At 43.3% G+C, this 24305-nt stretch overlaps 1 protein-coding gene across 8 annotated transcripts in view; it reads left to right on the top strand.

The window, feature by feature from the left end:
- Positions 1 to 24305, top strand: part of pde4dip (phosphodiesterase 4D interacting protein) — a 161777-nt gene that overhangs the window by 68404 nt on the left and 69068 nt on the right. For 2 of the 8 annotated variants that reach the window (XM_061738892.1, XM_061738890.1), the window contains exons 5-16: positions 6219 to 6295; positions 8503 to 8626; positions 8745 to 8869; positions 9097 to 9205; positions 16764 to 16868; positions 16969 to 17088; positions 18006 to 18089; positions 18174 to 18377; positions 21564 to 21722; positions 21836 to 21931; positions 23111 to 23248; positions 23324 to 23503. In XM_061738892.1, the coding sequence (XP_061594876.1) occupies positions 6219 to 6295; positions 8503 to 8626; positions 8745 to 8869; positions 9097 to 9205; positions 16764 to 16868; positions 16969 to 17088; positions 18006 to 18089; positions 18174 to 18377; positions 21564 to 21722; positions 21836 to 21931; positions 23111 to 23248; positions 23324 to 23503 (1521 nt within the window). Of the gene's footprint in view, positions 1 to 6218; positions 6296 to 8502; positions 8627 to 8744; positions 8870 to 9096; positions 9206 to 12101; positions 13628 to 16763; positions 16869 to 16968; positions 17089 to 18005; positions 18090 to 18173; positions 18378 to 21563; positions 21723 to 21835; positions 21932 to 23110; positions 23249 to 23323; positions 23504 to 24305 lie in introns of those variants that run through there. The other 6 variants (XM_061738889.1, XM_061738885.1, XM_061738891.1 and 3 more) reach the window with 5 other exon arrangements.

The raw sequence follows: 24305 nt of genomic DNA, 5'->3' as shown, positions 1-24305 counted from the left end.
CGTAACAGTTCCGTATTTTAAGGGACGGGTGGCGACGCTATCTGGACCTGCAGGTCTGTAGAGGACCTGCAGGTCCAGGTCCAGACCCGGTGGTCTGTAGAGGACCTGCAGGTCCAGACCCACCCCCAGGTCCAGACCCGGTGGTCCGTGGAGGACCTGCAGGTCCAGGTCCAGACCCCGTGATCCTCCATGGACTCGGGTCTCCCTGTAAACATCCGACTCTCCTGCTAAAACCAGCCGGTGGTCGACCCGGAGAGAGAGACGGAGCAGCTGCAGATATTTATACTCCGGTGCCAACATGAACGTGCAGCTCCTGCAGCAGGAGCCACAGTCTGGTTCCAGGAGCTGGTCAGACCAAAATAAAAGTTAATACGTGATCTGACCTCCGTACACAGCTGTGTTTGTTTGTTTATGTTTGTTTGTTTGTTTGTTTGTGTTTGTTTTTTGTTTGTTTGTGTGTGTGTGTGTCTGTGTGTGTTTATGCTCGTTTGTGTGCATGTATATGTGTGTGTGTGTGTGTGTGTGTGTGTGTGTATATAAATAGACAGACAGACAGATAGATAGATAGACAGATATACTTTATTCCAGACTCAAGGTCCGTACACAAATACAATCAAAAACACACAATACAAAAAGATTACGGTAATTAAAAAACACAGAAATAAAAAATAGTTTAATGACTCTTTTTTTTTTTTTTTTTTTAATATCTTTTTATTGTTTTATAGTAGGAGCCCCGACAAGCGTTGACAAAACAAAACAAGAGAAAAGAAAAAAAGAAAAAAAAAACAAGAAAAAAAAACATCCAAACATAGACAAAAAATAGACGCAGCTTGGTTAATAAATACAGTGAATACATGAAATAGCAGCTACGTTTTTGACAAATGGTCAACTCAATTAGTGAGTCATGTCAGTCCATGTTTTCTCCCCCTAATTGATTTAGGAGTGGAGACCACAGTTCACGGAACACTAACACTAACCTTTGAGAGTTAACCTCTCCAATGGGAGGAATTGTATAATTTGTTCTTTGAACATTTCAAAGTTGGGCAGCTGTTCCCCTTTCCAAAATAAAAGAATACATTTTTTTGCGTAATATGTTATCGTAATTAGCAGTCTGTATTTTTTTGAGTCCATTGGTATTTCTGGCAGTTCCTTTAATAAATAGGCACCTGGGGATAAATCAAATTGTGTCGTCAATGCAGCTTTTGTAAATGAGTGGATAGAGTTCCAAAAACCATTTAATTTTTCACAATACCAGAACATATGCGCGAAGGTACCTTTATTGGTTTTACATCTGGGACAGTTTGGTGAATTGTCATTTGAAATTTTATTCATTTTTACTGGTGTTAAATAAAATTTATGAATGAATTTAAAGTTGGTTTCTTTAATTTTGTTACTTGTGAATGGAAAATGTATTCTGTCACAGATATTAAGCCAAATGTTTTCATCAAATTTAATTGCTAAGTCAGTTTCCCAGATCTCCAATAAAGGTAAAAAAGATGAATGGCATTCTTTTGATAGTATGTCATATATTTAGCTTATTTTGCCCTTAATAGTGGTTGATGTTATTAGTAATTCCTCTATTTCATACAGCTCTAATCTTAATTTCTTTTATTTTCTCAGTGATTGTATAATGTTTCTCATTTGTAAATATTTAAAAAAAATCTGTGTTTAGGATACTGTATTCTGTTTTTAGCTCCATGAATGATTTTAGCTGCATGTTTGTTTGAAGCAGGTCTTTAAATTGATTTATCCCCAATTGTGCCCAGTTTTGTATATTAACTGCGGCTAAATGTTTATCTAAATCTGGGTTACAGTAAATAGGAGAGTATATGGATGTCCAGTTCGTAATACCCAGTTTTTTTGAACAGTCCTTCCAAGTTCGTAATGTGTGCACAATCGTGAAGCAACTATTTATATTTCTAATTTTACTAAATTGTTTAATAAATATAAGAGAGTTCAATGGTAAAGGTTCAACAAATTTAGCTTCCATTTCTACCCACTGTGAGTCCTGTCTACCCAACAACCAAGATATTATGTTTCGTAGTTGAGCTGACCAAAAGTAATGTTGGAGGTTGGGAAGACCTAGACCTCCCATGGGTTCAGTTCAATTTTGAGATAGGCTTATTCAAGGTATTAAAAAATTCTGGTGGTGGATAACATGGTAACATTTGAAATAAAAAGTTGAGTCTTGGAAGGAAGTTCATTTTTATTACATTTATTCTTCCCAGAAGAGATAATGGAAGAGTGGCCCATTTACACAGATCGCCTTTTATCTTTTCTATTAAAGAGTCATAATTTTCCTTATACAAGTCCTCTAATCGTGGTGTGATATTTATTCCTAGATATTTGAATCCTTCTGGGGACCATTTAAAAGGATAAAGTTTACTCATTGTATCTGTTGGCGTCATGTGCAGAAGACAAGCATTAGATTTATTAAAATGTATCTTGTATCCTGAGTATTTTCCAAATTCCTCTATTTCACTCTATAAATGTACTAAGGATTGTTCTGGTTCTTTAATGTATAAAATTATATCGTCTGCATATAAAGATATTTTGTGTTCTTTGTTATTCATTTTGAGACCTTGAATATTACAATTGTCTCTTACAGATGACGCTAATACTTCTACCACAATTGCAAAAAGCGAGCTTGACAATGGGCACCCCTGTCTTGTACCTCTTGTTAGTGCAAAGAAATCAGATGTGGACCCATTGGTAATAACAGCTGCTTTTGGGCTTTTATAAATTGCTTTAATCCAGGCTACAAAATTCTGTCCCATATTAAGTTTACCAAGTATAGAGAACAAGAAACTCCACTCCACTCTATCGAAGGCCTTCTCCGCATCTAATGCTAAAAGCAGAGAAGGGCTCCTAGTGTCCAAGTGGTTTATTACATTCAAAAGTCTCCTTATGTTGTCAGCAGAATATCTCCCTTTTATGAAACCTGATTGGTCTGGATTAATTAGTTTGGGCAAAATATCTTCAAGTCTTTTAGCTATTAATTTAGTAATGATCTTATAGTCATGATCTAAAAGACTAATAGGTCTGTATGAAGAACAATATAAGGGATCTTTACCAGCTTTATGCAATACTGTAATATGTGCTAAATTAATTGATTGCAGGAGTGCTTTGTTATAACAGAAGTTATTCATCATTGCCATAAAAATAGGGTGGAGTTCGTTCCAAAATTCTTTATAAAAGTCGGCAGAAAATCCATCTGGTCCAGGGCTTTTATTTGTAGGTATTAGTTTTATTGTAGTGAGGACTTCTTCTTTTGTAAATGAAGCGTTAAGGTGTTGTTGATCTAATTCTAATAGTTTTGGCAATTTCCTGTTCTCTAAGTATTGGTCTAATTGCTCTTGAGAGAAGGCACTTTGAGATGTGTACAATTCATTATAAAACTCAGAAAAAGCTTTATTGATTTCTTTTGGGTGATATGTGACATTGTTGTCAAGGTAAATAGCTTTGATAGTTCTTTCATTTTGTTCTTTTTTTAATTGATGGGCTAATAGTTTACTCGGTTTATTCGGACTCATTTTAAAAAGACACTTATACCAATGCTCCCAAAACTGAGACGTGCAGCGTGTGGCACTGTACATAATGTTCACCAGTACCACAACAATTTGATTATCAGAATAATTATCAGAATAATTTAACCGGCAGATAAACCTGTACATTATATCATGTATATATATATATATATATATATATATATATATATATATATATATATATATATATATATATATATATATATATATATATAAGATAAGATAAGAAATCCTTTAATAGTCCCCCAGAGGGGAAATTTCCAGATTACAGCAGCAAAGGGGATAGTGCAAAACACAAGAGGCATCAATATTACACAATAATAATAATAATAATAATAATAATAATAAACACTATAAACAGTATATACAATAATAATAATAATAATAAGAAGAAGGAGAATAAAAATAGTAATAAATAAAAAATACTAGTATACAAAAAAAGAAAAACAGATGGATATTTACAGATGTTATTTATGCACGTTGCAGAGTATATATACGTTGCAGAGTATATATACGTTGCAGAGTATATATATATATATATATATACATACATATACATATGTGTGTGTGTGTGCATGTGTATATGTATATATATATGTCTGTTTGTGTTTGTTTATGCTCCTTTGTGTCTGTGTATGTGTATATATGTATATGTATGTGTGTATATGTGTATATATGTATATGTATGTGTGTATATGTGTATATATGTATATATGTATATGTGTGTGTCTCTGGTCCCCCAGTTAAAAGTGTTGCTGGGAGCTGCAAACGTCTCCAGCTGCTCGTGTCGCTCCACGTATTTATAGAACCTGCAGATCCGGGTCGGGTCGTTCCAGACCTGTTCCTGTTCAGGGTCAAGCAGGACTGAGGAGTGTGTGTGTGTGTGTGTGTGTGTGTGTGTGTGTGTGTGTGTGTGTGTGTGTGTGTGTGTGTGTGTGTGTGTCGGGGGGGGGGCAGTGACACCCGGCTGTTTGGGTCTGTGTGGCTCCGCCCCCTTACAGCCCCACGGTCTTCGTTGATCCTGGTTGGACTTCTCACCTGGACCCTTTTTTTCTCATTTATAATTTTTATTTTTCAAAATGAAGACAAAAAAAAGAGGTTAACAAACACCACATTTCACATAACAAAAAGAAAAACATTACAATGACAAAAAAAACAAAAAAAAACAACAACACCACATTTCACAAATAAAGACAAGGGTTTGGGGGGAAGCGTTGGTACAGATAAACTTTAGAGATGATGGAGCCTCTAGCGTCAGTTCAGGTAGCTGGACCCCTTATGTGTGTGTGTGTGTGTGTGCGTGCGTGCGTGCGTGCGTGCGTGTGTGTGTGTGTGTGTGTGTGTGTGTGTGTGTGTGTGTGTGTGTGTGTGTGTGTGTGTGTGTGTGTGTGTGTGTGTGTGTGTGTGTGTGTGTGTGTGTGTGTGTGTGTGTGTGTGTGTGTGTGTGTGTGTGTGTGTGTGTGTGTGTGTGTGTGTGTGTGTGTGCGTGTGTGTCAATAATTAGCGGCTCAATTAACAACCTTTTTGCCAACATAAACACTTCATCTAGCAGCAGATGTTAGGGTGTGTGTGTGTGTGTGTGTGTGTGTGTGTGTGCATGTGTATATATGTGTGTGTGCGTGTGTGTGTGTGCATGTGTATATATGTCTGTGTGTGTGTGTGTGTGTGTGTGTGTGTGTGTGTGCATGTGTGTGTGTGTGTGTGTGTGAGACTTTATTTAGAAATTAAACTCTGACTCAGCAGAATCATTAATGAAGAACTCGTTTAATTCTCTTCTAAAGTCGATGAGTCGTCTCAAAAGTTAACGATCCGACTTCAATCCCTCGATCCCGTGAAACAGTCGAGGGTTAAGTTCTACCTCTGCATGTATCGATCACCTCGTCAATAATACTGCAGATATTGATTAGTCATCGATACGTCTGTCCAGCTCAGAATGAGAGAGAAGATCTGGTCAACAACACGACGGGACTATTATCTTTATCTCTCGTTCACGGTTCAGTTCAGTCATCTGTAGGTTGATGCTGCAGGAAACTCCTCCATCTAACTGTTCCCTCCATCCCTCCCTCATCCCTCTCTCCATCCCTTGAAGTTTGAATTTATTCACAATACCATAATAATAGTTATAATAATACAATCAAATGAAGTGGGTAGAGTGAATGTGTCCCCCAAGGAAGCTAGGAAAGCTTCTAGGTGGGGGCCCATAGTTCATATAAGGGTAGTGGTACAATGGAATAAGCAGTTACCATCCGTAAAGAGGTGGTGATGGATAAATGCATACAAAGTACACAAAAAAACACTTAACATACATACTTAACATTACATACACATACAGTCACACACATACATCCCAGCAGTCCATGAAGAAGCATTTTAAATTATATATAGGTTAGTAAAAGATTATTTTTTAGTTGTCTTTTAAACTTGGAGATAGAAGGCAACACCATCATCAATCCTGTTCCAAATGTGCGGCCCCTGCAAACAACACTCATACTGGCGCGCACACGTCGGCCACATTTCCCTAACATGAGTGGTTTGATTCTTGTTTGATCCCTCCCTCCAACCCTCTCTCCATCCCTCTCTCCATCCCTCCCTCCATCCCTCCCTCCAACCCTCTCTCCATCCCTCTCTCCATCCCTCCCTCCATCCCTCTCTTCCATCCGTCTCTTCCAGAACATTGAGCTGAAGGTCCAGGTCGAGAGTCTGAAGAAGGATCTCGAAGAGAAGGAGGAGCTTCTGGACAAAACGCTGTGAGTCTGACGAGAACATCCAGGTTCCTGGTTCCTGGTTCCTGGTTCCTCTACTCCTCTAGTCCTCTTGTTCTCTAGACCTCTACTCCTTTTATAAATTCACATTGCTGATTGATTTCATGGCTCTTTCTTCGTCTGTTTGGTCTAAAATGATCTGAGTTCATATTTTGGCCAAATAAAAGTGGAATAATCTGCTTTTGCTGCTCAGATTTCTTGAAAACCTCACAAACAATCAGAAAGTCGCTCTTCTGAGGTTCGTCGGGTTGATTTCCCACGAGTCCGAGCTTCTCATCACCCGCCTGTCGGCTCCCAGTCATCACAACACACTAATCTCCCAGGAATGTCTACGTGAACCGGGGGATGTTCTGGTTCTGGCTCCGGTCCTGGGACGAGGATGGAGGGATGAGGGCTGGGAGGTGGAGAGAGGTGGAGAGGGCGTCCTGGGGTGGGGGCCGTTTATGAATCCCAACACCTATGTCTACATTCTGACCAAAAATGATTTGTCTCCTTCTCACGGTTTGGCCGTGAGCTCGAGTTACAAATAAAAATTTGGGTTATTTTTGACTGTTTCTCCCACTCTATCAACCGACATCCGCACTCTAGATTTGACGAAAAAGTGATTTCCAGTCCTCGCTTGTGTGCTCATATCTTGAAAAGTTTACATCTTAGGAAAAAACTGTTTGGTGTTTTGTAGAGAAGAGAAGTTTTCCTCCGTTTTGAAGTTTGAATGACATTTGTACGTGCAGGTATGAGAAAGCTAGGTGACTCCTAAGAAAAAAGAATTTGGCTTTTTTTTTTACCTCCTCCCATCCACAGGAGGCTTTTTTGACATTCCGCGCCACACACATACATGGGAAAATCTCCCCATTAGTTTGGAAATTTGGAAATGTTTTTGCACTTCGTGCGAAAACTATTTGTGCGATCGCTCTGAAAATTTACAGGACTGTAGTTAAATTCAGGGCCTACAACTTTCTAAATTGGTTCAGAATTTTTCGAGTAACGGTGTGCGAGTGGTGAGGCCCCAAGGTTCTCCCAATGCATTCCGGATGGCCCAAAAAGCGCACGTTTTCGCACGTTGCGCAAAAACGTGCGCACCAATCGCTAATAAAAGTCATACCACTCAATTCCCGCTTAAGGCGCACGTTTCTACGTTTTACTTTTCGCGTTTTCTCAAAGCTGCGGGACTAGTTACGCGCCGAAGTTTATACGGTGCTGCGCACGAGGCACTCCTCCTCCATTGCTATGGCATAGTGCCTCGTGGCTCAGCCGTGGCACTAATTAGTGATTTTTTCAATGAGTCTCGACTCGTTTTTCTCAGGTGATAAAGGTTTGTTGACGGCAATATTTAGTCATAATGTTCGTTGACGAAAGCAACTTATATGAGTCGACTAAACCCACACCCGAACTAACATAACTAACTTTCTGGTGCAGAAACATCTGCGGAGGCCGAGGTTAGAAAAGACGAGTGAATGTTTGACATAAATCAGGCGTAGGAACTGAAACGCTGCAGGAAATCAGCAGCAGTTCGTTGTTTGACCGATGACGTCTCCAGCACATGGACGGCTCCTAGCTCTCTAGCGCTGTGTGATTATTATGTAGCATCAGCACCAATCAGGGCTCAGCGCTGCGTCAGGGTAATGGAAAGAGGCTAAATGGGACCCTGCGATGGGGGCGGGGGCTCTGAGGTCCTGGCAGGGTTTCCATTCATAAATAAACCCCGTGGCCTCGGTTTATCATCAGAGCTGTTACCGAAGCGCCGCTGACGGATGTGAGGAGGAAACGCTCCGCGTGACCTTCTGCTTGTTGACGTTTCTGAGTGCTGCAGCCCTGACAGACCATAATAATCTCTCCCTCATCGTTCAGAGGAATCCGGCAACATTCCCCTCGGCATTATGGGTTTCCTTTCAGTGTTCACGGCTCGGACTTTTGTGTCAGTTTTTCTCCCTGTTGGTAATTTGTTGAATTTATCAATTTATCTGATCAAAGTTGGAACATTTTAGCTTAATCTGACCAAAATTAGATTATTTTAATTTAATCTGAACAAAATTGGATCATTTAAACTTAATCTGACCAAAATTAGATTATTTTAATTTAATCTGAACAAAATTGGATCATTTTGACTTAATCTGACCTAAATAAAGAAGGTCAGTATTGACCAACCAGCATCAGCATGATCACCATGGTAACGACCTCTCTATGACCCGCAGGTCGGCGGCGGAGAACCTGACCAACCAGAATGAGGCGGAGCTGCAGCGTCGGCTGGAGGAGCGACAGCAGGAAATCAGTCACATGCAGGAGATCCTGGAGGCCAAAGTGCAGCTGCTGCAGGAGGTGAGGCTGCTGGTGGTCACCGCGGTTACCGCGGCGATGCTGGTTACCGTGGCGACGGAGGAAACAGTATCATCACCAGACTCTTCTTCTTCTTCTTCTTCTTCTTCTCTGGTCTCAGGAGGCGGAGCTGGCGAGGGACGAGGCCCAGCGAATGGCTGAGCGGGCCGACGCCGAGGCTCGGCGTCGCCGGGCCCTGGAGAGGGAGATGGAGATGGAGGGAACCGGCACCGCCGAGGCTGACGGGTAAACACACCCCCTGGATATTAATCCTGAATTAAACACTTATTTAACTTTAGTCAGATTAAGTTTAAATGATCTCATTTTGGTCAGATTAAGTTAAAATTATCTAATTTTAGTCGGATTAGTTTAAAATGATCTAACTGAACCTGAACCGGGCCTGATCTGGGCCTGATCCGGTCCCTACGGGTCTGATCCGGACCTCTGGTGACACCAGTGTCTCTGTGCCGCAGGGTGACCCGGGAGCATCAGAACCCTCCGCCCGGACGACCCGTGGAGGAGCTGGAGGTCAAAGTTCACGACCTTTCGTCGTCCCTGAGGACGCGAGAACAAGAAGACGAGGTACCAGTTTCTCTGCAGCAGTTCTGGTTCTGACCACACGAGCCTAACGATGACATCATCAGTCCTCCTGTCTTTCCTCTTCAACTCGTCTCTGTTTGGGTTCTTCTTCTGATCATGTTTTTTTGCAACGCTGCTTCATCTTCTCATGTGAACAGCTTTGTTGTCATGGCAACTCATCAAAACACAAGAGAAATCAATGGAGGACGACAGCATCCGAACCAGTGTTGGATTTTTGTTTAAAACATAGTCTCACCAGATTATTATTATTATCATCGTCATCATTATTATTATTATTATTATTATTATTATTATTATTATCATCGTCATCATTATTATTATTATTATTATTATTATTATTATTATTATCATCGTCATCATTATTATTATTATTATTATTATTATTATTATTATTATTATCATCGTCATCATTATTATTATTATTATTATTATTATTATTATCATCGTCATCATTATTATTATTATTATTATTATTATTATTATTATTATTATTATTATTATTAAGTGTATTCATAAATGTGGAAAGTTGTTTTTAAAAGAAGCAAGTGTTTATTAATAAAGGGCTGGGTCCCCCACCCCAAAAAAATAGTTCAGTCCAGGAAGCTGCGAGAGGAAGAAGATGTCTCACTCTGTCACTGATATCAACACTGACAAGCACAACAAACTAGTTTAAAGCAGGAGAGGCCAACAAGAACACTAAAAGTGCAGCTCGCCAACACAGTTGCAAGTAAACATTTCTACACCGACTTCCTGCGTCTGCTGGTGGCGACGCTTGTTCTTAACAAAGATGTACAAAATATTTAACACCTAAAAACCACATACTCGCACATCCAGTGATAAAAACCAGCAGAACCATGTTTTTTAATAAAACACGAAATCTTTCTGATCTAAAGCAACGTCTGTTTCAAAAATAAATTCTACATATAAAATGTTTATTAATATTAAATAACATTTCACAGAAAAAAATAATCCATACATTTTGAAAATAAAAGATTAAATTAAATAGAAGATTTTTATTGTCATTATACAGGGCACAACGAAATTAAAGGCAGTACAGAGTGGTGTTTTCCTTTAAAAACAGATTAAGTAAAAATAAAGTAAAGAAGTAGAATAAGTATAAATAAAACAGAATAGTACAAAATAAACACATAAACACATATAAATAACAATGATATTATGAATTAACATGATTTCAAATTTTATTTTATGTTTTTTAATTTGTTTTAATTTAGTTTTCCTTTCCTTTTCTATTTAGTTTTCCCTCAATTTTACTTTTTTTGGCTTTTGGTTCGTTTTTATTTCTCTACTCTTTGGAATCTGAACTTTGTGGAAAATATAGGATGCTGCTATTTGGGCTGTCACCAAAACAAATTTGTGAAATATTATCATCCAGTGAAGAAAAAAATGATAAATACTAATTTTAAACCACCTTAAAATAGATCGTTTTTAAACAAAACTTTATTGAAAATATACAAACTCTTGGAAGGAATACAAAAAAACAGAAAACAAGGAGCTCTAAGAATGAAAAGATAGACAAGTAAAAACAAATGAAAACAGTGCAATATCTATAAATAAAAAACAAAAAAAAAAACAAATCAACTAGCCTCACATCAACCAAAACATGTTCAAAAGGATTAGGAGGAAGTCGTAGATTTATGTAATCCTAACCCTTATTTAGATTATCATCATCAGCACTTGACTTTTACAAAATCTTATCCCAATGTGGAATAACTTTAACGAAAATAGAAAATATTGTATTTTAACTTTAATGTAAATATTATACTATTGCTGTACTTCCAGTATTAATTCTTATGTAAATAAATATATTTTACATTATCATTATAATATCACTCATGAGACAATGAGACAAAGGGCATTGATGAAAACCAATGATCCAGTGTTTCTTCATCCTTTTTGCAGAAGGAACATTGATCTACCTCAAATTTAAAAATATAGGTCGTTTTTTGCTTAATCTTGAACCACCCTGATCGTCGGAGTGAAGCATCCTCCCATGTATAGACGATCTCCGCGGCCCCTTCACCGCCGGTTCCTCCGCTGCTGCTGCGGGGACAGAGAGACAGAGACCGGAGACCCGGGGACAGAGACGGGCAGCAGGACCGAGGCTCCTCCGGGATCCGAACCTCCGACCAGGACCCCGTGTTTTAGTTTTTAGAGTCTAAAATGTTTCCCGGTGTCGGAATCAGCGGCGACGTTTCCACGTGAAAAAAAAACCCCGTTAAGATCAGAGAGACGGAAGAGACGCCGAGAGTGAAGCCTCTCTCTTTAATCTTTATTTATTTTATTTCGTTTTATTTTTTAAAAGAAGTATTTTAGTAGAAAACGTTTGTTGGAACCGATGAAGGAGCTCTGAGGCTGAAAGGAGGAACTGAAACTGGAAGCGACGCTTTTACTGCAGATGTGACGCTTTCCGGAGATTCATCTTCATCATCTTCATCATCATCATCAACATCTTCATCATCAACCGGGACCAGGTCACGTTTTTGTGGTTCTGATTCTGAAACCCGGCGGGTGGAGATCCGGGTTGATCCTCGGTCTAAGGTCCTGGGAACCGCCCGTTTCCATGGTAACGGGATGCTGGAAGTGACACTTTTACTGGCAGATGTGACGTTTTCCGGAGCTTCATCTTCATCATCATAAATATCATCTTCATCACCCAGAACCGGGACACGTTTCTGATTCTGAAACCCGGCGGGTGAAGATCCTCGGTCCTCGGTCCTGGGAACCGCCCGTTTCCATGGTAACGGGATGCTGGAAGTGACGCTTTTACTGGCAGATGTGACGTTTTCCGCTGCAGCTGGAGCTTCATCATCATCATCATCAACTGGAACCGGGTCACGTTTTTGGTTCTGATTCTGGAAAAACCCGGCTTGTGAAGATCCGGGTCGCAGGTCCCAGGTAGAACTCGGAGGATCTCTGAGGAACCGCCCGTTTCCATGGTAACGGGATGCTTTTACTGGCAGATGTGACATTTTCCGGAGCTTCATCTTCATCATCAACTGGGACCGGGTCACGTTTCTGATTCTGAAACCCGGCGGGTGAAGATCCGGGTCGGTCCCGGGCCAGAACCTCTGGAGGATCTCAGAGGAACCGCCCGTTTCCACGGCAACGGGACGCTTTTCCTGGCAGATGTGACGTTTTCTGGTGCAGCTGGAGCTTCATCATCTTCCTCATCTTCATCAACTGGAACCGGGTCACGTTTGTGATTCTGAAACCCGGCGGGTGAAGATCCGGGTCAGTCCGAGGCCAGAACCCGGAGGCGGTTTCCACGGCAACGTGATGCTGGAGGCGGCGCGGCTGAAGGACATGAAGGAGCTGAAGGAGATAAAGGAGACGACGAAGGAGTCGATGAGGGAGTCGTGCCGCGTCTGCGGCCGCGAGCTGCTGGGGAACCAGCGGCGCTGGATCTTCCACCCGGCGGCCCGGCTGAACCTGCAGGTCCTGCTGAGCCACGCGCTGGGCCGGGCCCTGACCCGGGACGGGGGGGGGGAGTTCTGCTGCTCCAAGTGCAGCTTCATGCTGGAGCGCATGTGGCGCTTCGACACGGTGCTGGCCCGCGTGGAGCAGCTGTCGCTGGAGCGGCTGCAGCGGCTGCTGCTGGAGAAGGAGCGGCTGCGCCAGTGCGTGGGCGGGCTGTACCGCCGCAGCAACCCGGGCCCGGGGCTGGTACCGGGGCCCGGGCCCCCCGGGGACGCCCCACTGCTGGAACTCTCCGCCCTCAACGACGCCCGCTACTCCGCCCTGATCCGGGACGACCTGGCCTTCTCCGTGTACGAGTCCTGGGCCGGGAGGGACGACCCGGGCCCGGACCGGGACCAGAACCAGCACCAGTGTGTAGGCGACCCGGGGCCCCCGGGCCCGGGCCAGAGGCCCCGCCGGTGCCGGGGCTGCGCGGGGCTCCGGGTCGCCGACTCGGACTACGAGGCGGTTTGTAAAGTCCCCAGACGGGTCGGGAGACGCAGCACGTCCTGCGGGCCGGCGGCCAGAACCGCCGAGGCCCGGGGCCCGGACCCGGACAGAACCACCTGCGAGGACCGGACCCCCAGCCCGGCCTCGTCCGTGGAGTCTCTGGAGCCAGAACCGGGCCCGGGGGAGCGGGTCGTCCTCTGGGAGCCCGACCCGCCCGAGCCGTCCGGAGTTCTGGACACCGCGCTGGTTCTGCTGCGGGGCTGCCGGTACCGGCCCGTCAAGGCCCGCCGGGGCAGCAGGATCCCGGTTCTGGTCAAGGACCCGTCGGGGGGAACCCCCGACCCGGACCCGGGCCGGTACCGGGACCAGCGGGAGACCCCGGAGGTTCTGGTGCAGCCGGACCTGCAGGACCTGCAGGACCTGCAGGACCAGTGGACCGACGAGTACGTGCAGTGTGGCCCGGTCCGGTTCCAGCAGGTACAGCAGAACCCCCTGAAAGGAGGACCTTTTTTCCCCTAAACGTGCCCAAAAGTCACCACATTTGCACCAAACCAGGCGAAGAATTTGATAGAAAAAAGTCAAAATTTCGAGAAAAAAGTTGAAATGTCGAAATTAAAAAGGAAAGGAAAAAGGAAGAAAAAAAGGAAAAAAAGAAGAAAAAAAAGAGGAAAAAAAGAGAAAAAAGTCAAAATTTCGAGAAAAAAGTCGAAATGTTGAGAAAAAAGTCAAAATGTTGAGAAAAAAGTCAAAATGTCGACATTAAAAAGGAAAGTAAAATGGAAGAAAAAAAGAGAAAAAAAGGAAAAAAGTCAAAATTTCGAGAAAAAAGTCAAAATGTTGAGAAAAAATGTGAAATGTTGAGAAAAAAGTCGAAATTTCGAGATTAAAAAGGAAAGGAAAAAGGAAGAAAAAAAGAAGAAAAAAAGAGAAGAAAAAGGAAAAAATAAGAAAAAAGAAAAGAAAATTTCAAACATTTTTTAAAAAGCTCCAGGAGCCACTAGGGCGGCGCTAAAGAGCAGGTACAGCAGAACCGGGTTGGCCCGGGTTTTAGAGCCTTTAATTTAGAGCTGAAACGATTCCAGGAATAATTCCAGTAATGCGATTACAAAAAGTGAGTGTATTTCGCCCGGACTACGTTTAAAGCGGAACAACGCGCTGACTAGGGCTGGTGTTTTATGAGAAATCTCAATTAGGTTCGAGAGCGGTCGGCTGTGCAAAAATGAATCAGACACACACTCGCTTTCGCTATAATGAATACATTTATTAGCAAACAAGCAGTGCAAACCAAAGACTCACACACAACTGCCCTTTGCTAGGATAACTCTGTGTCAAGTTATCCCGCGCAAATGACAGAGCAACAGACAATTACACAAGGGGCTTGGCCTAAACTCTTACCTTAACACAGAGGACTGGGAGAGCCGGACAGTCCAGGCAAAGAGCAGCCATCAAAAACCCCGGCTGGGCGTTGTGCACTAGACCCACAGCAGACTCTCCATCCGGACTTCCGGCTCTCGCGTCTTTATACCTTTCTCGCGGAGGGGGTTGCCCCTTCAACCCCCGCCTGCCAGTTCTCACGCTGGAAGGCCTGGCCCACACGGGACTGAGTATTGTTAAGAACCTCACGATTCGATTTGATTCGATTTCGATTCGATATTGATTTAAATGCTTCGATATTGATTCAGTAAGACATAGAAATACACAAATACCTGTTGGCAATTTTTCATTATTTTTATTTTCATGCCTATAACAGGTGGCCTGTTACTTCACATACAAGACTGTCTCAAAAAATTAGAATATTGTGATAAAGTTCTTTATTTTCTGTAATGCAATTAAAAAAAAACAAAAATGTCATACATTCTGGATTCATTACAAATCAACTGAAATATTGCAAGCCTTTTATTATTTTAATATTGCTGATTATGGCTTACAGTTTAAGATTAAGATTCCCAGAATATTCTAATTTTTTGAGATAGGATATTTGAGTTTTCTTAAGCTGTAAACCATGATCAGCAATATTAAAATAATAAAAGGCTTGCAAAATTTCAGTTGATTTATAATGAATCCATTTTTGTTTTTTTTTATTTGCATTACAGAAAATCACAATATTCTAATTTTCTGAGACAGTCCTGTATATTTTATCCGATTACTTGATTAATAGATGGAATTTTCAGTAGAATACTCGATTACTAAAATATTCAACAGCTGCAGCCCTGGTTTAGTTGCCCCGGAGACGGAAACATCACTGTTGAAGGTCAAAGGTCGGGTCCGGTGTTCCCGGGAACCAGAACCAGGACCGGTTCTGTCCCGGTTCCGGTCCTGAACCCGGTAATCCAGTTATTTCCTGCTTGTCCGGGTCCAGTCTCCCTCGCAGACACACCCCTCTCCAGAGAGAGCGTGAATGCTCCTCTTCATCCGTATCCTAGCGACCCCGGTCGCCGTGGCAACAGTCTCCAGGCGCTGCAGCCGGTCTTTGTTGTGGTAATAAGGACCCGGTTCAATCCGGTTCCAGCAGGACCGAGCAGAGACGTCTCCGTCTGTAGGACGGTGGAACAGCTCGGTGGTTCTGACGGGCCGGGCCGGGTCGGGGAAGGAACAGAACCAAACACAGCAGACTGGTGGAAAGAGAAAAGTCCAGATGTTTCAGAGTTCTGACCCAGAACCTTCTAAACCAAACCAGAACCTTTTATTCAGAACCTTTAGACCAGGAGTCGGTAACCCAAAATGTTTTAGATCCATATTGGACCAAAAACACAAAAAACTAATATGTCTGGAGCCGCAAAAAATGAAAAGTCTTGTATCAGAATTAGAATGAAGAAACACATGCTGCATGTTTCTATATTAGTTAGAACTGGGGGAAATTTATTTTTTCATTATGCACTTTGAGAAAAAAAGTTGAAAGGTTGAGAAAAAAGTCAAAATTTCGTGAAAAAAGTCAAAATGTCAAGATTAAAGAGCAAAGGAAAAAGGAAGAAAAAAAAGAGAAAAGGAAGGAAAAAAAGGAAAAAAAAGGTCAAACATTTTTGAAAAAAAGTTGAAATGTCGAGATTAAAAAGTTGAAATGTCGAGAAAAAATTCAAAATTTCGAGATTAAAAAGGAAAGGAAAAATGAAGAAAAGAAGGAAAAAAAGAAGAAAAAAGAAGAAAAAAAGGGAAAGAAAAGAAGAAAAAAAAAGGTCAAACATTTTTGAAAAAAAGTTGAAATGTCGAGATTAAAAAGGAAAGGAAAAAGGAAAAAAAGAAGAAAAAAAGGTCAAACATTTTTTTAAAGCTCCAGGAGCCACTAGGGCGGCTCTAGAGCCGCGGGTTGCTGATCCCTGATCCAGACCAACCCAGAACCTTTTACCCAGTTTTGGATTAAATAAAAGTTCTCGTTAGAACCTGAAGAATTATTTATCGTGCCTTTAAAGCCAAGTTTAATTTACAATTCAGCTCCTTCCTTGAAACAGATCAGACGTTTGAAACTGTTTATTGCTGCAACTTTCAGCCTTCAATTGATCGATCAATCAATCAACCGATCAATCAATCGATCGATGGATGGATCAGCTGCTCGGATCAATAATTCCTGTTAAAAACACCAGAGTCTTCAGTTGTTTTACAGACTTGTCTCTTCCAGCAGCCGATGGAGCAGCCGGACCGGTACCAGAGCGACCTGCAGGCGGTCCAGAACCAGGTCCGGTCCCTGCAGAACCAGATCCGGCAGAGCGAGGCCCGGAACCAGGTACGTTCTGCTGGGTTCTGCTGGGTTCTGCTGGGTTCTCCCCCCCGACCCGGTTCTGCCACAGGAAGGTCCACATGTGTTTGTTTGTTTGTTTGTGCAGAATCTGCAGCAGCAGCTGGACCAGAACCAGCTGGACCTGAGCTCGGCCCGGGACCAGGCCCAGAACCAGGAACGGGTCAACCAGAACCTGGCTGACGCCGCCGGTACCAGGGAGGCCGAGGTGAGAGGAGATTATGAATTTATTAGGATCCCCATCAGCTACTCTTCCTGGTTTCACACATAATAAACAGACATAATACATTTACAAGCAGAAACAATATGATCCATACTGATATTCCTGCTTAAGTTAACACTTAACAGTCAAATAAAACAACATTAACAGTAATAGTAATAATGCAAGGTAAACTGAATAACCAAATGAGATTAAAAAGTAAAAATAATAATAAAATATAGAATAAATAAACCTAATTATAAGCGTGTGTGCGTGCGCGCGCGTGCGCGCGCGCGCGTGTGTGTTAGTATCCTATGTGTGTGTCACTGTGTCTACATGTGTATCCACATGTGCAGAATTGTTTACCGTCGTAGGGCTATTTGATGTTGTTTCAGTTTCTTTTAAAGCTTGCTTTTGTTTTTTCTTCAGTAATCTGTTCTGGAAGAGAGTTCCATTCTATCATGGCTCGATATACAGGACTGTCTCAGAAAATTAGAATATTGTGATAAAGTTCTTTATTTTCTGTAATGCAATTTAAAAAAAACTAAAATGTCACACATTCTGGATTCATTACAAATCAACTGAAATATTGCAAGCCTTTTATTATTTTAATATTGCTGATTATGGTTTACAGTTTAAGATTAAGATTCCCAGAATATTCAACTTTTTTGAGATAGGATATTTGAGTTTTCTTAAAATGTAAACCATAATCAGCAATATTAAAATAATAAAAGGCTTGCAATATTTCAGTTGATTTGTAATGAATCCAGAATGTATGACTTTTTTGTTTTTTTTATTGCATTACAGAAAATAAAGGACTTTATCACAATATTCTAATTTTCTGAGACAGTCCTGTAGACAATGTTTCATTCACTGGGGACACGCACACGTTAGCTTAGCTCACGCTAACCCGGTTCTGTGTGCAGGCCGCCGAGCTGTACCGGGTCGTGGACGAGCAGAACCAGATGTTGTGTTCGCTGAAACAGCTGGCCGACCGCAGCCAACTGCAGGTTAGTCCCTCGACCGATCAGAACCGGGTCGTGGACCCCCCCGTGTTTCCTGACCCAACCAGACCTGTTCTGTTCCTCCCCCAGGTCTCCGGAGCAGAACCGGGCCCCTGCGAGGTCCTGGGCCTGCAGGCCTCGCTGTTCCAGGCCCAGCTGGAGCTGCAGGCGGCCCAGCGGGCCCAGCAGCGCAGCACCCGGGCCCGGGAGGACCAGAACCGGGCCCTGGACCGGCTGGAGGACGACCTGCAGGGGGCGCTGCAGCAGCGGAGGGAGACGGAGCAGCACAACCAGGTCAGGAACCCGTCAGTGTTGGGACTAACGCGTTATTTAGTAACGCCTTACAGTCACGCCGTTAAGCCTGGATTAAGGTTCTGCATCAAACCAACGCAGAGCACACATCGTCACCGTGACGCTGTTGCCGTGACGCCGTCGTGAACCTTCGGACTTCTCCGTCACTCCATTTCACCGCGGTGCAGTACCCCCCCAGACCGCTAGGGGGTGCGATCTTTTCCTGAATGGTTTATCCAACTTTTCTTTTTTTTATTTTTTTTTTTACCTTGTCTGCACAAATATTAATGGTTAATACCATGCCGGTAAAAACCTAAGGCATATATATGTGCATTGTTACTATATTTAATATATATACATATATTAAATATCCCTCGGCGGTGGGGGGGGGGGGTGGTGACATTCACTGCCAATCCAGGAAGCAGGAACACATGGAGGCCTTACGTCAAGCACTGGAAATCTGCAACAAAAACCACAAACGAAACACAAAACCGACACGGAGCCGACCAAAACACGAGCAGCAATCACCCAAATCTCGAGATCTGATCACAATCTGTGCAATCTTTTCCCGAATGGTTTATCCGTCTTTTCCGGTCACAGTGATTCAAAGAGATAAGGACAACTATTGTGCAAAAAAAAAAAATCACACACATGAAGAAAAGAGCGCTGAAAGTTCACGACTGCTTCAAACGGGAAACAGAAATGCGTTGCTACCAAGCGAACCAATCACAGCCCTCTCGTCTGCGTGTGGTCTGCGTCGCCTCGACGCATAGTTACAATTTTTGGGAGGTGGCGTCAGGATGCGGCATGGCGTGCGACGTGGGGTGCGCGACGCGGCGCAACCTGCGGCGTAGGCACGGCGTTGATTTGTTGCAGAACCATAATCCAGCCTTTAGTTTTGCGGTAACTAATACTCTAACGCAGGGATTGTCAACCGGTGGTCCGCGGCCCTCCGGTGGTCCGTGGCGGTATTGCAGGACGTCCGTGAAATTGTAAATGGAAAACAATAATAATTTAAAAAATATATATTTATTCTTTAGACTCAATTTATTTTCCATTTACTATTAATCTTTGTAAATAATTTACCCATCCAAATGATGTCAAATGAGTGAGAGTGAACTTTGTAATATTATAAGCCTCTTGGCTTCCTATTGTTCATTTTTCAGTTTTTTGTTTTTTTTTTTATAGCAAAAGGTGCAAATAAAAATAGACACTGATGCTAATAAATAGCCTTTAATCAGGGCTGCACATAATTATTTTGGTCTGGTGCTCAGAGGAGCCCCTGGATATGTGACTTGGGGCTCCAAAAACGCGGTGACCCGTCTCGCCGGATCGATAAAAGAGGGATGCAGGAATAAGTTATAGGCAAAACGATATTTATTCACTTATAAAGATGAATTAACAAATTATGGTGCGTGTTAGTCTGTAGAGTCAGTATAAAAGCATATTTTGCACCTAGGGTTGCCAACTTTCAGAAATAGAAATAAAGGACGCCCCGATTTCAGCAGCGCAGGAGCCAAAAAAAAGCCCAAAACTTCTAAACTGAATAAAAATGTTTATTTTATATGAAAAAACGTGTTCTTTAATAGCATTGAACTTGCATGACTGTACAGACAGCCACCCATATAGCAGCTGAAATAGCCTCCTATATGTATGTCCACATCAGCCAAGGTGTAGAATATGGTGTAAAAGTTAACTTATTTCAATAATTCAACTAGAATATGGTGTAAAAGTTAATTTATTTCAATAATTCAACTAGAATATGGTGTAAAAGTTACTTTATTTCAATAATTCAACTAGAATATGGTGTAAAAGTTAATTTATTTCAATAATTCAACTAGAATATGGTGTAAAAGTTAATCTATTTCAATAATTCAACTTAAAAGGTGAAACTAATATATTACCTAGTCTTATTACATGCAAAGCAACATATGTTGAACCTTTATTTGTTATAATTTTGATGATGGAATTGTTTATTGAATTCATAAAATATTCTCTAATTTATTTTTTATTTGGGGTTTTCATAAACTGTGAGCCATAATTAGAGAGCAGCAGCTGGCGCAGGTAACTGCTGCACGCAGTGACGGACACTGGCTGATTTATGGTTCCGCGTTGCACCAACGCAGAGCTTACGGGGTAGGATACGCGGGAGCGCGAACGTACGGTGCGCGTCGCCGCGTAACATCATGCAGCCACTTCTCGGCGAACACACGTTTTCTGTTTGATTCGGGTAGTGGTTCAGTTTGGCGTCTCTTTGTAGTTGGTGGAACGCCAAAATAATTACTTAATGGCGCTTGCTTCTTGGACATTTTGAGGAGACGTGTCGGGGTTTGTTCAGTAAAGCTGATCCTTACCTCTCTTCCTGCCCAACGAGCATGGACGGGGAGTAAGGACGCGCTGTGATTGGCCAGTACCAACTTTGAGTGGCAGTTCTGGGGAAAAGCTCTCGCAATAGATTTTTTAATATTATAATTCTGGTCTGGCCACAACCAATAATATGAGCCCCAGCTGTTGGTACGCAAAAGCGCTTTGCAGCACAAGATTGACAGCGCACTGTGGATTTTGACGGCGCATGCCCTCTGGCGGCCCACTTATGTGCAGCCCTGCCTATATAGGCCCATACTCTTATTTTATAGCAAGGTGCAAAATAAAACAAACATCCCCAAAAGCAGTTGGTCCCCGAGTTGCTTCTTGGTTATAATGGTGGGACTGGGACAAAACCAGTTGAAAACCTCTGCTCTGCCTCTAACGCATTACTTTTTAAATTCAGTAACGCAATTACTGTTTTAATGTTTTTATTTAAAGTAACTGAAAAGTTACTTTTCATAGTAACGCATTACTTTTTGGTCTAAGTAACTGAGTTACACTGCAAAAAGTCAAAATTTTAACAAGAATATTTGTCTTTTTTCTAGTACCTGGTACCTGGTTTTCTCGAGTCATTACCAGAAAAATAACTTATTTGACAATTTTCACCAGTTTCAAGTAGATTTTCACTTAAATTAAGTAGAAAAATCTGCCAGTGGAACAAGATTTTTTTTGCTTGTAATGAGAAGATAAATCTTGTTGATTTTTTAACTAAAAATTAGACATTTTAACTAGAAATAAGACACATATTCCTGGTAAGATTTTGAGTTTTTGCAGTGTACTTTTTAATGAAGTAACTCCGGTTCTGACCGGTTTGGGGGTCAGGAGCTGCAGGTGGTTCTGCAGGAGGTCCGGTCGGCGCTGCAGGACCGCGAGGAGCAGCTGGGGGCGAGCGAGCAGCAGCTACACAGGGAGCAGGAGGAGAGAGAGAGAACCGTCCGGGACCTGAGGACAGCGCTGCAGAGCAGAGACCAGCTGCTGCAGGTCAGAACCAGAGCCAGAACCAGAACCAGAGCCCGGGCCAGGCTGGGCCCGGTCCAATCCTCAAACCGGGCTGTTCTGGTCCAGTTAACCGTCTCTCCCTCTGCCGTCTTCAGGACTACCGGGACACGTCGGAGGACCCGGAGGACCAGAGAGACGCTCTGGTCCAGAAACTCCGGCAGAGAATCAAAGAGAGAGACCGAGCTCTGGAGGTGAGAACCACGTAGACCCGGACCGGCCCGCGGGCCCGGTCCACGTTTAAGACGGGACCGGTCCAGGTCTAACACCGTGTCCTAACTGCATGTGATGCGAGCGAGCGTCAGCGACAAAATCAATTCCATTGCTTTATTTTCTATTGGACTGTCCTAACGGGCCGTTTTTAGCTGAATATTTGTCGGACACCCTGCTTCTATTTTCTTCCTGTCGCTCACGTTGAAAGCCGGTTGAAAGCGCTGTAGGAAACAGTCATGATGAGGAACGGCTGATCCAGTTAGTTGAAATGAGAAGTTATCTCTATGATTCCTCCTCATTTCACTACAAAAACCTCAATAAAGTTGATGCTGGTTGAGAGGATGGACCCACTGCCTTGTCCTGCTGGAGGAGTAAAATAGCAGCCACTTTCCTTTTCCTCAACTCCTGCCGTCTGTAAAAGGGTATTGTTTGAAAAGAAAGACAAAGTCTACTGTAAATCGTCTTTTTGGGTGAAGTTTAGCATTTGATTGGTGGACGGCGAGCCGCACCGCTAGTTACATACACAGATGTCCATGGTTACAGTGTTACCATGGTTACAGTGTTACCATGGTTACGGTGTTACCATGGTTACGGTGTTACCATGGTTACAGTGTTACCATGGTTACAGTGTTACCATGGTTACGGTGTTACCATGGTTACGGTGTTACCATGGTTACAGTGTTACCATGGTTACAGCGTAGCGCTTCTGACATCGCTAGTAACCCACTTGCTGTTGGCTACATTGTATGTAATTTCCGGTAAAGAAACATCTAAATCTGTTTAGAAAGTACAACCGTAGGAAGATTACAAGTACTCACCATTTTTTACTGACTCTTTACTCTTTAACTGTCGTCCAGTCTGATGTTGTCGAGTCACAGCTGACGGTACGTGACGTAACAGAACTGCATATTAACGCTTTCAGTGTTTCAGTGTTTCAGTAGGACAGAGAGTGTTCGATGTCACGCAGTGCGACGCGAAAGTCGGACGCTCATGCAGTTAGGACACGGTGTGAGACGAGACCGGTCTAAACGGGACTGGTCTAAAACAGACAGACACTGTTACGGTACATCTGGTCCAAATATGGTCTGGACGTATCTGGTCCAGATATGTCCACAAGTCAGGTCTTGTGATGAGTGACCGTCTCTCCGGTCGTCCCCCAGCGAGCGGTGGATGAGAAGTTCTGCCTCATGAAGGAGAAGGACGAGGAAACCCGTCGAGTTCACCTGCTGCTCCGGGAGAAAGACCGGGACCTGGACAGGCAGCGCTGCGTCCTGTCCAACAACGAGGAGACCATCACCGTAAGGACGCTCCGACCGCCGCACTGTCCCTGTTTCTGGTTGCGTCCACTCATCCGCCGTCTGTTCTGTCTCCAGAGTCTGGAGGTTCTGGTCCGAGGGAAGGCCCTGGAGCTGGAGCAGGTGACCGACGCCTGGAGAAGCGTCCAGCGTCTGCAGCGGGACGTGGAGGACAAGCAGAACTGTATCTTGGGAGAGAGAGACTCGGTTATCAAGCAGCTGCAGTCGGCTCTGCAGGTGCAGACACAGGAGGCTCAGGTGAACCAATCAAGTACATGAGGGACACCTATAGTTGGGGATGTTGAGGGAATCGGCGTGTTGGGGACATTGAGGAACTCCGCTTGTTGGGGATGTTAAAGCCGAGGACACACCAACCCGACGTCGCCCGCTGTCGGCCGACTGCTGTGTTGTCTCGCGTCGCCTGTGTCGGGCTCTTTTAACACACCGCAAAGACGACACCCGACGGCATGACTAGCACGTACGTTCTGCGCATGCGTGAGAGGTAATTCCCCTCCATACCAGCAGGCAGCGGTAGTCTGTATTCACTCAAAAACAAGGGAAAACCGGAAGCTCTGGGAAGCCGTAAACAAAACAAATAGGCTTCATATTCACACCACATTTCCACACCACTCTCGCTACCACAATGCGTAAGAATAAAGAATCGGCACTGGCGTTGTCAGCCCTCGGCCTTCAGCTTGTGGAAGAAGAAAAGAGCTTTGCTTTCTTAGCTTTGCTTTCTTAGCTTAGCTTTGCTTTGGTCACTTCCGTTTCTTCGCTACCTGAACAGCCAATCACAGAGTGAGCTGTTTGACCGACAGCCGACGCCGATTCGACATGTCGAATCGGCTGAAAAGCTGCCGACGGGCGGCCGACCTGTGGCGACGTGCGGGACACACCGGGGGAACTAGGCCGACAGACGAGCACCGACGCTCAACGACGGCCCGACGGCCGACACTCGGCTTGGTGTGTCAGGGCCTTAAGGGTCTCAGCGTGTTGGGGACGTTGAGGGATTCGGCTTGTTGGGGACGTTGAGAGATTCAGCTTGTTGGGGACGTTGAGA

Source organism: Cololabis saira, chromosome 13 (genome assembly GCF_033807715.1).
Source record: "Cololabis saira isolate AMF1-May2022 chromosome 13, fColSai1.1, whole genome shotgun sequence".
NCBI lineage: Eukaryota > Metazoa > Chordata > Actinopteri > Beloniformes > Belonidae > Cololabis > Cololabis saira.
Note: the sequence above shows the minus strand (reverse complement) of the source record. Positions and strands in the feature narration are given on the sequence as shown.